This window comes from Piliocolobus tephrosceles, chromosome 1 (assembly GCF_002776525.5).
Source record: "Piliocolobus tephrosceles isolate RC106 chromosome 1, ASM277652v3, whole genome shotgun sequence".
NCBI lineage: Eukaryota > Metazoa > Chordata > Mammalia > Primates > Cercopithecidae > Piliocolobus > Piliocolobus tephrosceles.
The window spans coordinates 138,188,419-138,204,896 of NC_045434.1; the positions used below are offsets into that span (position 1 = coordinate 138,188,419).

Consider the following 16,478-nt stretch of genomic DNA (forward strand, 5'->3'; position numbering starts at 1 on the left):
TGGGGTTGTTTGTTTTTTTCTTGTAAATTTGTTTGAGTTCATTGTAGGTTCTGGATATTAGCCCTTTGTCAGATGAGTAGATTGCAAAAATTTTCTCCCATTCTGTAGGTTGCCTGTTCACTCTGATGATAGTTTCTTTTGCTGTGCAGAAGCTCTTTAGTTTAATTATATCCCATTTGTCAATTTTAGCTTTTGTTGCCATTGTATTTGGTTTGTTAGACATGCAGTCCTTGCCCATGCCTATGTCCTGAATGGTATTGCCTACCCAAATGTCCATCAATAACAGATTGGATTAAGAAAATGTGGCACATACACACCGTGGAATACTATGCAGCCATAAAAAAGAATGAGTTCATGTCCTTGGTAGGGACATGGATGCAGCTGGAAACCATCATTCTCAGCAAGCTATTGCAAGAACAGAAAACCAAACACTGCATGTTCTAACTCATAGGTGGGAATTGAACAATGAGAACACTTGGACACAGGAAGGGGAACATCACACACCAGGGCCTGTTGTGAAGTGGGGATAAGTGGGAGGGATAGCATTAGGAGATATACCTAATATAAATGATGAGTTAATGGGTGCAGCACACCAACATGGCACATGTGTACATATGTAAGAAGCCTGCACGTTGTGCACATGTACCCTAGAACATAAAGTATAATAATAAAAAAAAATCGAGATGAGATTTGGGGTGAGAACACAGAACCAAACCATATCAATATTGTTGTAAGATTCATCTTTTTAATTTTCTTAATATAAGCAAGTCTATTTAAAAAAAATAGATTGACTGGGGAGAGACAGATGAACCTGTTTCAAAATAATCTATAAGTTCCAGCAACGTGGCATGCTCACCAAAGCCAGTTCAAGGCAGAAATAGATGACAATTTTGTGGTCCATTGATTAAGATTGTTCTAAAGAATGCACTTTTTTTTTTTCTAGTAAGAGTTGTATATATGGATACTTTTGAATACTAGGTAGGATTAAAAAACAGTAAATTCAAATCCCAGGAGGCACAACTGAAAATCAGCTTTGTTGATGTAGTATAATATTCAGTTTATAAAACTGAGATGCACGCTGTGAGTATATGGCTACATGTATAATTTTATCAATACTGTCATTCTTGAATGTATCTATCATTGATATGATCACTGTCAGCATGTTTTAGTTGAATTATTAGATTTCAGGTAGTTTTGGAGCTGTGAATCTCTGAAAGCTGCAAAGCTCTGAACTTCTCTGAAAGAAAAGTGCTGAACTTCTCTGAAAGAAAAATGTGTATGTTGAAGCCAGACGACATACTTTTTTTTACTTGCTAGAACACCCAATAAGATGATGAGTATTAAAAACACGTTTACTGCCTTAACAAGATATAGAATAAAATAATGAAACAATAGTTAAAGTTTAAACAGATTGGTGATACATTTCTACAGTGTTTACTCTGTGAGAAGGGAAGGTAGAGGTCAAGAGAAGAAAGAGTGAAAAAACAAATTTGCACATTTGAGAGTATCTACAGAGATTATATTATTGTGCACTGGTTAATTTAAGGCACCAATTCTATTCTGCATTCCATGATTGTTTGTTAGAATGAAGGACAAAAATAGTTCTTTTCCTCTGCATTTCTATAAAAGGACTGGTTTCATGGCAAAGATTGTGGTGCCAGATAGATACACTGTTTTTAAAGATTTGGAGTGGGGTTTGGAAAAGATTCTTATTTTAAAATGAGCTAAACGTATTAAAATATAGTTGAATTTAATTAGTTTTCTTTGGAGAGGGACTTCAGGTAAAGTCTGTTGGTATTTTGTTTCTTTCCAAAGGTGATTTCATAAATTAACTTTGCAGCTAGTTTAATAATCTAAAACCAAAATAGCCTTATTATTCCTTCCCTCCTTAAAATCTTTGGTTATACACACAACTGAGGGAAGGTATACAGAACATTTTATGTACTAGGCCTGTACATTTGCTTTTTTCCATATGGATTTTCTAAACTTGCATGATTCTTGTAACATAGCTTATTTTTTCTGGGATTTAATTTAATTTAGTGGGATTTGAAAACTGTGACAAATTCTGCCTGATTGTAGAAATTAGTACAATTGGCCGGGCACGGTGGCTCAAGCCTATAATCCCAGCACTTTGGGAGGCCGAGACAGGCGGATCACGAGGTCAGGAGATCGAGACCATCCTGGCTAACCCGGTGAAACCCCGTCTCTACTCAAAAATACAAAAAATTAGCCGGGCTCAGTGGCAGGCGCCTATAGTCCCAGCTACTCGGGAGGCTGAGGCAGGAGAATGGCGTAAACCCGGGAGGCGGAGCTTGCAGTGAGCTGAGATCCGGCCACTGCACTCCAGCCCGGGCGACAGAGCAAGCCTCCGTCTCAAAAAAAAAAAAAAAAAAAAAAACAGAAATTAGTACAATTGCAATTTTACTATTTTAAATTAAAAAACCTTCTAAGAACTGTATTCCCCTGATATGATAGCTCAGCAGTTTAGTTCCTGTGCTCCAAGCTGTGTGTTTGAGGTTGGAGAATATGTATATTAAAAGACACTTTAAAAGCTGCTACCTAGCAGTCAGTTGTCTCATGGAGGAAACATGCAAGGAAATCTCTTATTTCACGTGAGTTGTGGCATTTTATACAAGGACATTTTGAAGTAATTTTCTTTATTTTAAATTAAAAAATGGAATCTAAGTTCTTTATTTGTTTTGGATAGGAACGTGGTTTAAGCAAAAAACATGATTTTTTTTTTCAGTTTGTATTACTGAAAAGTTTAAGAATCTGTTATCCCTCTCTCTTTCTGCTCTGCCTCCTTCACGTTGACTTCATCCATAGGCTGTGTGTAGAGGCAGGATGGGGACCAGCAACTGCAGGTAGTGCATCCTCTCAGGTTCAAACACAGCTCACAAAAGAACCTGTCTTCTTCCAGATTCTGAAAATGAGTACTGGGCCTGATTCTCACTGGTATTAGTTGGATCCTGTATTCATCTCTGAACCAATTCCATGGTCAAGAGGATGGGATCCCATGATTGTTTAGTCCTAAGGCATGTATGCATCCTTGGAGCTGGGATTGGCATCAACTCCACCCAAAGCATATGCTTTGAGAATGAGAAAGTAGCACTTCACTAGAGGAAATTCAGATCGTGGTTACAAGAAAATAGGTAAAAGCAGGCTATGGCAAAAATGATAAATGTCCAAAGTCACTGTGCCATTGACTTGGTGTTTAGGCTATGTATGTTTTTTAGAAAACAAAATACTAATTTTTATTAGAGTAGCGTTGTCATTAGGAGATGAATTTAGCTGTTGGTAACAGAAATTTCAAATAACATTGGCTTAAACAAGATGGAGGTTTACTTTCTCTGGAGATAGGTAGTCCAAGACTGATGGAGCATAACCAATGTCACATTGGATTGCTGCAACTCCTGCCATCACATTTGCATTCCAGGTTGGAAGGAAGAGAAGCAAATGAGTGTCCACTGATTGTCTACTTCCCTTTAGAGATGTTTTACTGGAAAGTCCTGCTCAACAACTTCCACTTACACTTCATTGGCCAGGTCATGTATACTTGTAAGGAAGTCTGGGAAATGTAGTTATTTAGTTAGGCACAATGCTACCCATAATAATAACAATGGAATAGGTGTTTTATTCTTAAGGAAGAACTAGTGAATGGCTATTAGGTAAGGAGCTAGTTGTCTTCATTACTTGTTAAATTATTAACTAATATGGATACCATAGGAGGTTTATTTAAGAATTCAATGAATTTTATATATTTAAGATTTAAGACATAAAAGTAGATGGAAATATAAATAGTAAACTAATACAAACCATAAAATAAGCAGTAAGCTGTGCATTGAATAAGTATCAAAGTAAGAGGTCCAAGGAAAAGTTAAAGATGATTCTGATGTATCTATCTCTTTGATGTTTGGCTATATAGTGATACCCTTTACCAAGATATGGAACATAAGAGGAATATCAGGTTTTCAGGGGAAGTTAAAGAGTTAAGTTTTGGACACTAAAAACTATAAATGCTGGCATCAAATGACATTCGGGTGATGTCAATTGTTCACCAACTAAGCAGCTGCACATTTTGATATCTATTGTGCATTTTTTGGCAAAGAATGAACTGGCTGTTTTAGAAATTCTCTGCTTCCCCTAGTCCCTCTCTTTTAAACCTTGTGATCAAAGTTATTGAAATATCAGGAGACAAGTCTAACAGACCCTAAGTTTCAACTCCACAGCTCAGAACAAGAGAAGTCTTCATGTAGTCAAGCACAGGTTGGGTGTTTTGAGGATATGAAGTTCAACTCTCTTAGGTTTGGTATAGTTCTTTGCAGGGTCAGGAAATGGGAGAGGTAAATGGATTGACAAAAGTGAATGAGATATGCAAAAGTCAACTGATTACATCACATATTATTCATAGGGAGCAAGTAAGACTTTTTTTTTAGGCTACTGGAGAACTATTTAAAACTGAAATATTATGTTGTAGGAGAAATATACCCAAAGGGGCTTTTGACGCTACTTAAGTGCTTGATGAATACATTATGAAATAACCTTGTCTTCTGTCACTTTAATAACCGAGTTATAGCTGTTATTTGCTTTGAACTTTATTCATTTCACCATTTATTGAGTGAGCTTTTCTGCTTTTTCATTATCCTAGGTACTGGAAATACAAATATTAATAAGAGAAAATGCCTTGAAGGTATGCTGTGTTATCATTACCCATTTATCAGTCCCTGCTTTTTCATGTCACAATAGGCTAAATTCCAAAGACGAGACAGGCCACAGAGTTTAGCAGACATTTTTGTATGGTTGCTCTAATTACACATACTCTACATTTACCTTTTTCCGTATGGCTTTTCCCAACTTTGCATAATTCTTGGACCATGGCTTAATTTTTATGGTATTAAATTTAATTTAGAGGGATTTGAAAACTGTGACAAATTTGTCTGATTCTAGAAATTAGCACAGTTTAAATTTTATTATTTTAAATTCAAAAAACCTTCTAGAGAACTGTATTTCCCTGCTATGGTAGCTCGGCAGTTTAACTCCTATGTTCCAGGTTCTGTGAATAGGCTACAGCCAATTTGAAAAATAAATAAGTATTAAGTACATTAGTGGGAGCTACTGTCACTCAAGGTCAAGATTAATTGTTACTAGAATGAATAAATAATTCTTGTGTTTATTCTTATGTAATATCATATTTGGCTCCTATCAGGTTTTTAGAAGTAGTTGATCAAATGGTTCTTTCAGGTCTAGAACACGACGGATCCAGCTTTGGGTAATCGACCCAGCCAGAGAAAGGGAGACAAAAGTTACTATGTTCAAGGAGTAAGTAGCTTCTCTAAATACTCTTTCAACTTGTACACACAATGAGTGATGGCAATGTTTTATTGTTATGAGAGTTGTTTGGGTGATGTCATTTGTATACCAGTCATGCAGCTGTGCATTTTGAAACCTATTGTCCTTTCTTGGCAGAAAGGACAGAAATAGGAGCAGTTATGCTTTGGAAGGGACTTTTGTGTTTAATTTAAACCATTTTACCTATAAAAGTAGAGGATTCCCTTATGTCTTATCTCCACTAATTCTATTGTCCTATTTTCTGTTTATTTTCATCCACCCTTATTGCAAATACAAAGCTGAAATAATCTCATCCCTCGAATTGGCTCTTCTGTCTGCAAACCTTTTCTTGATGAATTGTGCCATCTTCTCCCCAACTCTTTAAGCTAGATCTGCAAAATCATCCAGGATTTCATTTTCCTTATCAATCACCAAGTTCTGCTACTATTCTGCTAATACTGTAATAGCAGTGTTCTTTCTCCTTATGTCTGTTGCTTTTATCTGTGATCAAGCTCTTATCATCTCTCTCTTGGACTTTTGTAATATCCTCTTAAGACTCTCGGTCTCCACTAGTGCCCTCACAATAACTGCCAGTGTAATCTATCAAAAATAAATCTGGATTATATTACTCCTCTTACAGTCCTTCAGTGACTTCACATTGCTTATGAGTCAGGATCAGACCTAAGTTTCAGCAGTATGATTTATATAACAATACTTACAAAGAGACACATAATGATTCAAGCAAGAGTATTGTGGTTATTTCATTTCTACCTCTTATTTCAAATGCCTAAACCATGATAATTGCGTATTTATTCTTTATATTAAGAATTACATTCTTTGCATAAGAACACAGGTGCTCACTCTCCGTAGAACTGCGTATTGCATCCTCCTTCCTCTCAAGAGGTATCAGACTTGGTGTTTATCATTCCTATATATTTCTTTACATGCTTATTTCATAATTATTTCATAATTTATAAGAAATATATAGTATTTTGTATAATTTTAAACTTTATGTAAATGATATACTTATGTATTCATCAGCTGTTTTGAATCTTCATTTGTGATTCAGCATGTATCTCTGATGTATAGTATTTTCATTGTATGAGTATATTGCAATGTCTTCACTCCCTTGTTGATATTGATTTGCATTCCTCCTTTCCCTTCCCTCTACAATTTTTTGACTCTCCATAGAGGGTGTATTATTAATCTTTGTGGTTGTTGTTAATCCTCATAAGTTTATTTTGGTGGATTGCGTTTCTACAAAATGAGTGTGTTGGTTAGTGAGCATTGGTAGCTGGTTTGGGGTCGAACAAGGGGTGTAAACTGTCTTTCTAGATTAGCAAACCTCATCTCACTTACCAGGGCTGTTGGCAGTAGCAAGTGAGATCATTTGTAGCGGATTTCTTCTTTTCTAGATGCTCTCCAAAGCAGATTATGAAAAAAAAGTGAGAGTCCTGCTGGACAAATGCTTTCTCCTCCAGTCATTACTTGGCCAGGTGATTTCTAAGTCACCACACTGCTTCAAAAGTCCAATAGGAGGGAATAGACTCCAGCAGCGGTGTTCTCCCACTTTCCAGGATCTGCCCTGGTCTCCAGCTGTTGGCCTTCTACTGCAGTGATTCTCAGAGCTTTAGCCTGCATCAGATTCACTTGGAGGGCTTGTTAATTGATGGGCCTCACCTCTAGATTTCTGATTCAGAAGTTCTGGGGTTGGGCCTGAGAATATGCATTTCTAAGAAGTTCACAGATGATACTGATGCTCAAGTTTAGCATTTCCCAACCTATTTTATTTTTTGACTCATGGAACCCTGTAGACATTAACATATAATTTCACAATCACCTACATGATTTTTTCAATCATGTTATAATTTTCTAATTTTTATATGTTTTAAAGAAGGGCTTTAAGTTAAAAAAATTGTATCTGTATGATGATAAACATTGTGGTCATCCAGAGCCTTGCTACTCAAAGTGTGGTCTGTGGACCAGCATACCTAGGAGCTTGTCGGAAATGCAGACTTTCAGACTCTACCTCAGACCTAACGAGTCAGAATCTGAACTTTAACAGTAGTCCCAGGTGTGCACATTACAATTTAAGAGGCACTAATCTAGAACTGACATTAAATCCAGTCTGAATAATATTCAAAACAAATAAGCATTTTAATTTTTGATGTTTAAAAAGTGGCATGTTTCATTCACTTTTATTCTCTTTCATGTAAGAAAAAGCATGATTTTTGACAATAAAAATATATCAAATTTGGTTTGGGAGCCAAGTGCTGAAATTTAATGAAATTAATGATAATACAAAAATGGACACAACTTTATTCATGACCTGATATTTGGAAATACTATTTTTCGCATCATGTAAAAGTCAACTGCCTTCTTTTTATAAATTTTAGGAAGTAATAGATTTCTGACTGTTAATTGTAATGACCTCTCTGCAAATAATGTTAATGTGTGTGGAGAGTGTTTTTGCCTCAAAGTAAAAGCTTACTTGGATATATTTTTTTTGTTACATTTGTTATTTTTCTATTTTTTTGAATAGTAGAAATATCTTTCATCAGATAATTACAATTTAGGGATCTGGAGAAGATTATCTTGAGACATATTTGCAAAATTGTTACTTTAACATTTTCTTATAACTTATTTTTCAATATCGTTCATTATACCTCTTTTCTTTAAACAATTACCCAGGAGGATAATAATCTATCTTTTAGGGTTTTGAAGGTCAGAGTTTTATATTTAAAAATCTCAAAAAGTACCTGGCACATAGGATGTTTTACATAAATGATGATATCAACCCCATCCTTTTCTTCCTCTTTGTAGTCTTCTTCCTCTGCCTCATTATCATTGTTACAATCCATAGCAAGCTCAGGATAGAGTTTAATTATCTGCTGTGTGAAGCCAGGGGTAGACTGGACTCAATGTCTTGTCTGCTCAGGCTGCTATAATAAAGTATAATAGACTATGTGGCTTAAACAATAGATATTTACTTCTCACAGTTCTGGAGGCTAGGAAGTCTAAGATAAAAAAGGTTCAAGACAATTAGGTTCCTGGTGAGGGCCATCTTCCTGGATTTCAGAGGACTGCCTTCTCACTATGTCCTTGGGCTCCAGCTTTTAATGTAGGGGATCCAATCAAACAAAATCAAGCATCTTTGCAAAATCTTCAATATGTTATATTTAAAGGCTGAATTTTGGAGGTAGCACAAAAAATGGGAAGTAATATGGGTTTCCTTCCCATACTTCTTCTGATAGGTAGAAGACACAAACCACTTCAGCCTATTAGGTGTGTGACTTTGTGCAAGTTTCTTAACCTTGGAGCCTACATTTTCCCATATATAAAATGGGAATAAAAGGTACTGGGTATTTGTTGGGTAGACTAAATAAAGTTGTGTGAAAGTAGATACTGGTTTGTACTGGTTCTTTTCTCCTTCCTCTTGTCACCACAAAACTGCTCTTATTATGTTTTTATTTAATATTATTTCATGTATTTTTAACTTAACCCTATTTTTGGATCCTCTTGACTTTGATTGTTTTAGTCATCTTTGGGTGAGCTAAAAATTAATGCACAAAGAGCTCATATATTTACTGGGGTATGGATTGTGGGGTTGCTGGAGAAGGTCTGAGTTTCTTTTGTGTTTCCTTCTTTTACATAAAGGAAGTTTTGTCTTCATCTTTTGCCATAAAATGTATCAGCAATGTTATCTTTATTGGTTGCCATTTTAGACTTTAGGGGTGGAAAGAATAAATCTTTTACTTTTGCAGCCTAAGAATTTATATCTGCTAAGTGGAAAATTAAAGGATAGGACTTTGATTTGACTCCTTGTTCAGTGCTCTTTCCACCATATTATACTTTCATTTAAATGAAATAGAAGTATTTTCACCTAAATGGAAGACACAGTTTCATGATTTTGGTTATCAACATGATAATGTTGATACAGAATTTTATCACATATATTTTACTTTTTTGAACAGGTAATACATACACAGAGTACTAAAGGTGTATATACAAGTAAGTCTCCCTTAGCCCCACCCCTAGCTGTAGCAGGCCACAACTGCTCAGTGGATATGTGCCATATATTCCTCTGTTGGTTTGCTCAAGTGGCAGGGTAATATGTAAACTTTTACGTACTTTGCTTTTTCCACTTATAAATGTGGGTTAGGGCCGGGCGCAGTGGCTCATGCCTGTAATCCCAGCACTTTGGGAGGCCGAGGTGGGTGGATCACCTGAGGTCAGGAGTTTGAGACCAGCCTGATCAACATGGAGAAACCCCGTCTGTACTAAAAATACAAAACAATTAGCCAGACGTGGTGGTGCATACCTATAATCCCAGCTACTTGGGAGGCTGAGGCAGGAAAATCGCTTGAACCTGGGAGGCGGAGGTTGCAGTGAGCTGAGACTGTGCCATTACACTCCAGCCTGGGCAATAAGAGTGAAACTTCGTGTCAAAAAAAAAAAAAAAAAAAAGAGACGTGGTGGCTCATGCCTGTAATCTCAGCACTTTGGGAGGCTGAGGCGAAAGGATAACTTGAAGCTAGGAGTTTGAGACCAGCCTGGTCAACATTGTGAGACCCCATCTCTAAAATAATGATAATAATAATAATAATAATAATGATAATAAAAGCCAGTTGTGGGGGTGTACACCTGTAGTCCCAGCTACTTGGGAGGTTGAAGCAGGAGGATTGTGGAGCCCAAGAGTTCAAGATTACAGTGAGCTATGATTGTCTCTAAAAAACAATATAAATGAATAAAACAAAATACATAAATAACATTTTTTAAAAGTGAAAAGTAATATATTGTAAATTATATGTATTTGCTTCTCAGAGCTCCATGACTATTTCTTTTTTCTCTCAGCTCTCATGAATTGACTGATTGATTTTTTTTTAAGACAAAGTCTTGCTCTGCTGCCCAGGCTGTAGTGCAGTGGCAAGAACACAACTCCCTGCAGCCTTGATCTCCCTAGCTCAAGCTATCATTCCTTCTTAGCCACCCAGGTATCTGGGACTACAGGCGGGCACCACCATGCCTGGCTAATTTTTAAATTTTTGTAGAGATGTTGCTCAGGCTGGTCTCAAACTCCTGGTCTCAAGTGATCCTCCTGCCTCGGCCTCCCAAAGTATTGGGATTATTTATAGGCATGAGCCATGGTGCCTGGCTAATTAACTAATTTATTAACTCACTGCCTTAGCCCGTGTGTGCTGCTATAACAAAACGCCGCAAACTGGATAACGTATAAACAACAGAAATTTATTTCTCAAATTTCTGAATGCTGGAAAATCCAGATCAAGGTGGTGGCAGGTTCATTGACAGTGTGGGCTGCTGTTTCTGCTTCCAAGATAGTACTTTGTTGCTGCACCTTCTGAAGGAGATGGATGCTGTGTTCTCATGGTAGAAGGGATGGAAAGGTTTAATGCTGTGTGAAGCCTTGATTATAAAGTCCATCCCATTCATGAAGAAGTAGCCCTCAGGACCCAATCACCTTCTAAAGTTCCTACTTCATCACACTATTTCATTGGGGACTATGTTTCAACATGAATTTTGGAGGGACACAAATATTCAAACCATAGCATGCATTAACAAGTGCTTATTGAACACTATGGTCAGGCACTATTCTAGGACATGGGAACGGAGGAGTGAACAACATAGAAAAAACCATCTTTTTGGCAGGTGATTGTGATAGGGGTAAAAATAAGGTCTCTGATAGCCCAGAGGAGGGAGAAATGAGTTTCTTCAGATATAATCAGGGAAAGCTTTCAGGAAAAAGTGGTATTTCATGTGGTGTTTAAGTGTGGTAGAAGCTGAACGGAAGAATAGGGAAGAAATGATACTCTAGCACAAATGTACTGGAGTTATTTTGGTTTTGTTTCACTTTTGTCTATCTGTTGGTGCTTGGCAGTTCTATGTTCAATGTTAACATTTGCTTGAAATTTTGGAAAATTGATTCCTTTTGTAAATAGTTTCTTTAAATTAAAAATCATTTTGTGCTCGCCTTCAAATTTTTTTTTTCTCAGTTTGTTTTTTTGAACTAGATAGGAAAACAGGATTTTTCTAGATAATTTTTACCTATTTGGTCTTTTAAAAAAGGTTATGAGTTTTCTTTTACCTTTTTTTAAATAATTTCTTGTGTTGTTATAATTAGCTATTTTTTGTTTCATTGTCATCGCGTGCTTGCAGTAGAGGTTCTCAGCCTTGGCTGCACTGGAATCACGTGAAGAGCTTTAAAAATGCCAGGATTTTCAAAAGCTCCTCACTCAGGCAATTCTGCTTTGCAGCCAAGGTTGAGAAGCCATTGGCTTAAAGCATTTCAGAAGTAACTGAAACGTGTTTTCTGCTTTTGGAAAGTAAGTAACTATGGTTTCAACTGAGTGGTTGGATAAATCTGTCATCTCACATGTCTTGCTTAGAATAAAGCTGATTAGAATTGCCATGGTTGAATGAAGTCCTTGAGTTTGTTAAAGCACTTTGACTAAAGCGTAAATGGAATTAAGTAAAGCACATACATGGATAGTATAATTTTAAGAACTTTAAATTCCTGTATGCCTTGGGGAAGAGATAAAAGTTCTTGTTTTGAACTCTGTACAAGTCAGTCATTTGGCTTATTATTTAAGTCAAAAATTAATAAATTTGTTTATAGAATCTAGTATAGTTAGATTATAGCAAACATTATTTTCAAAGTCTTGTTGACTTTGTCACCTACTTTCAATGTAATAAGTATTCTGTTACTGTAAAGGGGATCTTTATTTACTCCAGTAACAAGATGTTGGACAAAAAACTTGTAAACTCAAATAGTTAACTTCCCTGAGGTTTCAAAGAGCCTCCAGAAAGAAACTGAACTAAGCTACACTACTCCTTTCTTTTATTCTGAGAAGTGATCTAGTCTGTTTCCAGCTTGATATTGGGAGCTGATACCAGTTTAGAGATGTTTTACTGTGAATTCACTGTTTGAAGTATTGCAGATTCCCAGAATATAGCCGTATCTTGTGGCATGTACTGCAGTAGGGTTGCAGACTTCTCATATGTCTATATATTATGTTAGCATGGGGTCTGAAAATAGGGGAGCTTACTGAATAGAATAATTAGAATTGGGTTTATAGTCTAAGTTTTCTATTTCTAAGCTGTGTTACCTTGATTTATTTAACTTATGTAGCCTTAGTTTCTATATCTGGAAAATAGGGAGAAATGATACCTAAAGTTTGTTAATGAGATAAAATATTTAAAAGGCTTAATAGAGTGTCTACCTATGGTTGGTCTGCAATATATAAAAGTTCCCCAGTTTTGATATTGAATTATACTAGAGAATCATTTTAGTAAAAATGATACCTGAGAACAAATAAAACCCTACATTTTCTTTAATATGGAAACATTAATAATAATGAATATTTGGGGTGATATAGGAGTCACAATTTATGTAGCTGAATGTTGGATGTTTCTGAATTTCTGATAAACTTGAACATCTAATAAAGGTGTTGATATTATACCTTTGCTTATCATAATTAGTTTTGTCATTTTTCATTGTGTTTATAGATATTTTACAAGAACTGAAGGAGTCTTACAATAAGAAGGAGAAATTGGAAAGTTGATAGTACAGACTAAGCAATATAGTGTTGTTAGGGCATAAATGCCTACATTCATATATTTACAATGAAAATACAAGCAAAGTGTACTGTCGGCTGTGTTGAGATGTAGCCAGATCAAATTAGTTCATTCATTATTGCATTCCTCTGTGTGCCTGAATAAAATTATCACAATAATGACCCCGCCCATTTTGTGTCCTTCAAAACTGTTCTCATTTTTTAAGGCACAATTCAAGATGTGGTTTACTTTGTTAAGTTATCCCCCATACTCCCTTATAAAGGAATCACTTCTCTGCATTCTGTCAACATGTGACCTCTACCCTGCCTGACACTTTTCACTGTCTCATATTAAAAGCAGTGCTTCAGGCATTGGGTTGAAGGTTGTTTGGGTTTCTAAATAAGACACTCTGGCATTGACATTAGAAGGCTTTTCATTTTAATCTCTGTGTTGAAATTTTCTTTGTAAAGATACACAAAATAATTTATCCTTTCAAAGCTCAACTTATCTGTAAGATGGGGATAAAAGCTTCTACCTTACAGGTTTTTTGGAAGATTAAATGGTATAATATAAATGCCTAAGATAGTAAGTGTTCAATAAATGGTAGTGAATATTGTTATTGCTGTTATTGTTTGTGTATAGTATATTATTTGTTGAATATACATGTGACACGTGACTTAATAAAACTTCTTCCCCTAGACTATGCATTCTTTCAGGATAGGAAACCATCACTTGGCATTTTGCATAAGGTTTAATAAAGTGATTCACAATTATTTGTTGATTGAACACATTAACTTTTACCTTACTTGACTTTTAAAAAGAATAGTCTTGGCATATATGAAAAAAATTTCAAAAAAGTTGTTTTCTAAATGACCTTATTTTAAAATCACTGCAGGTACCTTGTTATCCCATAACTTTGGTATCCTGAAATCTGAGGATTCTCCCAAGATAATATGATAAGAACTTTCAGTGATTTGGGGCCATATCCTACTTAGGCTAATGTGGAATTTCCAGATTTCCCGAGAGCTTGGAACAGCAGCACGCACTGCTTGCTAATCAGCACAGGCAATAATGCCATCTCTGCCTCAAGAAGGAGGTAGGAAATTGACTTAACTATGTTACAAAGTATGGAGGTGTTTTACATCATTACTGTTAATTTTTTTAAAGTATTAAAAATTAATCGGGAACTTTTTAAAGTACCAGAATTTATAATTTTAGCTTGATGTGGGGCGGGGGTGGTATTTGTGTTGTCTGGTATAGATTTTTGTTATTTCAGTGTTAACTGATTATTTTACATTTTTTAAAAGTTATTCAGGGACCCTGTCCCCTGGATTTGAATACAGAATTACCTTATCAAAGCACAATGAAAAGGAAAGTCAGAAAGAAGAAAAAGAAGGGAACCATTACAGCAAATGTTGCCGGGACAAAGTTTGAAATTGGTAGGTTTGCTTAGAATCAATCATGGGATTCTCATAATTGCTGGAAAAACTGATTTGGTGTTAAAAACAATGTAGAAATCCAGAGGGATAACTACCTTTTATATAATGGATTTTTAAACGCCTTCTATAAAATTTCTAACATGTTAGAAGGATTCTTTTTCTGTGCGGTAGAGGATGATATCCTTAAAAAGATCCCAATTGATTTCTAAAATTTCAGTTCAAACACTAATATGATTAGACAGCTTAGCTGAAAAAAGGGACTTGGCATTGTATTTTTCTTTGAAGTTTAATTTTGTCAGCTCTCCAAGCTTTGAATTTCGTAATAAAATGGGTTTATATATGACTGACCTGACAAATTTGAATTTATGAATGTAAAGAAAAAATGGATCTTTCCAATATTCATATGTAACCTGAATGTTCCCAGCCTCATGGGTTTGTGTATATGTAAATACCCAAATTTAAGTAACACATTACATTCTTTCTTCTTTTTTCTTTTGAGACGGAGTCTCTGTAGCCCAGGCTGGAGTGCAGTGGCACGATCTCACCTCACTGCAAGCTCAGTCTCCTGGGTTTATGCCATTCTCCTGCCTCAGCCTCCCCAGTAGCTGGGACTACAGGTGCCCGCCACCACGCTTAGCTATTTTTTTTTATATTTTTAGTGGAGACGGGGTTTCACCATGTTAGCCAGGTTGGTCTCGATCTCCTGACCTCGTGATCTGCCCGCCTCGGCCTCCCAAAGTCCTGGGATTACAGGCGTGAGCCACCGCACCCAGCCTACATTCCTTCTAAACCTAACTGCCAGGAGTTCCGTTTTTCTCACCAAGGTCTTCCCAGGTATCTTTGAGATGGTGCAGGCAGTGTCTCTCATATACTCAGGAACAGGTGTGCTCCTGACATGCTCTTCTGAATTTATTATTGTTTTTGCTTGTAAGCCAGGTAAGGAAGTCTCCTAGTCTGTGTTGCTATTGCCCTTGCTCTCTACATGAGCTGTAGGTGGCACAGCAGCTGCTGAGTCCTCAGGATGCCAAAGCTGCATGGTGGTCTGTGACAGAGAGGAATGTTCCTTTCCCCAACTCTTGTGATTATTGTACACTGTCACCTGGGACTACACCATTCTGTTAAGACTCAGGATTCTGTTGGAAACCACAAATTATCCAAAGTCTTCTACTTATCTTTATTCCACACTTGAAATTCAATGGAAGAAAAATGCCAGTATGTTAATTGTAAAATCTAGATCGGAGAGGAACACATGAATAGTTTGTACTAAAAAGGAAATGTTCCTCTGAGCATAAACGTTTTCAGTAGGATTAGAGGGTTGGGAGCAGTGGAGAACCAAATCCAAATCTCTCCTGTGAATATTGCTTTATTATTTCATGTCCTAAGTAAACACAGATGAGTTGATTTTAAGCTCTAAAAATAATTTGAACTAGGGAGGTGGAAAGTATGGCATAGGTTTGATGATCAGGGGATATTTTTACCTTTGCTCTTTTGTAACTAACCTAAGGTCGTAAAAAAGCTATAAAAAGTACATTTTCCTGAGTAGAGGTATTGTCTCAGCTGTGTGTGTTTTACTTGTGCCATAAGTAATCACTAAACCCTTTGGCAGTTTTGTGTACCTGTTAAACCTGAGAAGATCAAAAGGAAGGATTTTGTGTGCAACCGAAAAACAGTTCTCAGTTAGTACTGAGTATAATTTGGCCTTAGATAAAACTGTTGTAACTAAAAATGAGGTTATGCTGTAACTAATATTTTTCAAATGAAATACTGTGAACTAAAATTTATATAGAAAAATGTCTCTGCAATGAATATATTTCAGAAGTATTTAAATTTTGGTTTAACTTAACTGTTTACTTGCAGTTCGTTTAGTAATAGATGAAATGGGATTTATGAAAACTCCAGATGAGGATGAAACAAGTAATCTTATATGGTGTGATTCTGCTGTTCAGCAGGAGAAAATATCAGAGCTGCAAAATTATCAGGTAGGAAATTAATCATGACTAGGTAGTCATATGAGGAAAGTTATGTGGATTCCACCATAATTGTTTTTAGATAGGTTCTTAATCTGTTACCTTATTAAATTTCAATTCTAACTCACCTGAATAGCCTTTTTTGTTTCTTTCCAGTTGTATTGACACTTTG

The 16,478-nt window shown here is 36.1% G+C and overlaps 1 protein-coding gene across 1 annotated transcript in view; it reads left to right on the forward strand.

Moving 5' to 3' along the window:
* TTLL7 (tubulin tyrosine ligase like 7) overlaps window positions 1–16,478 on the forward strand; it is a 137,176-nt gene that overhangs the window by 34,341 nt on the left and 86,357 nt on the right. Inside the window, exons 2-4 of the mRNA XM_023208740.2 lie at window positions 13,796–13,996; window positions 14,208–14,339; window positions 16,197–16,318. Of these exons, the coding sequence (XP_023064508.1) occupies window positions 13,972–13,996; window positions 14,208–14,339; window positions 16,197–16,318 (279 nt within the window). The 5' untranslated portion in view covers window positions 13,796–13,971. The remainder of the gene's footprint in view (window positions 1–13,795; window positions 13,997–14,207; window positions 14,340–16,196; window positions 16,319–16,478) is intronic.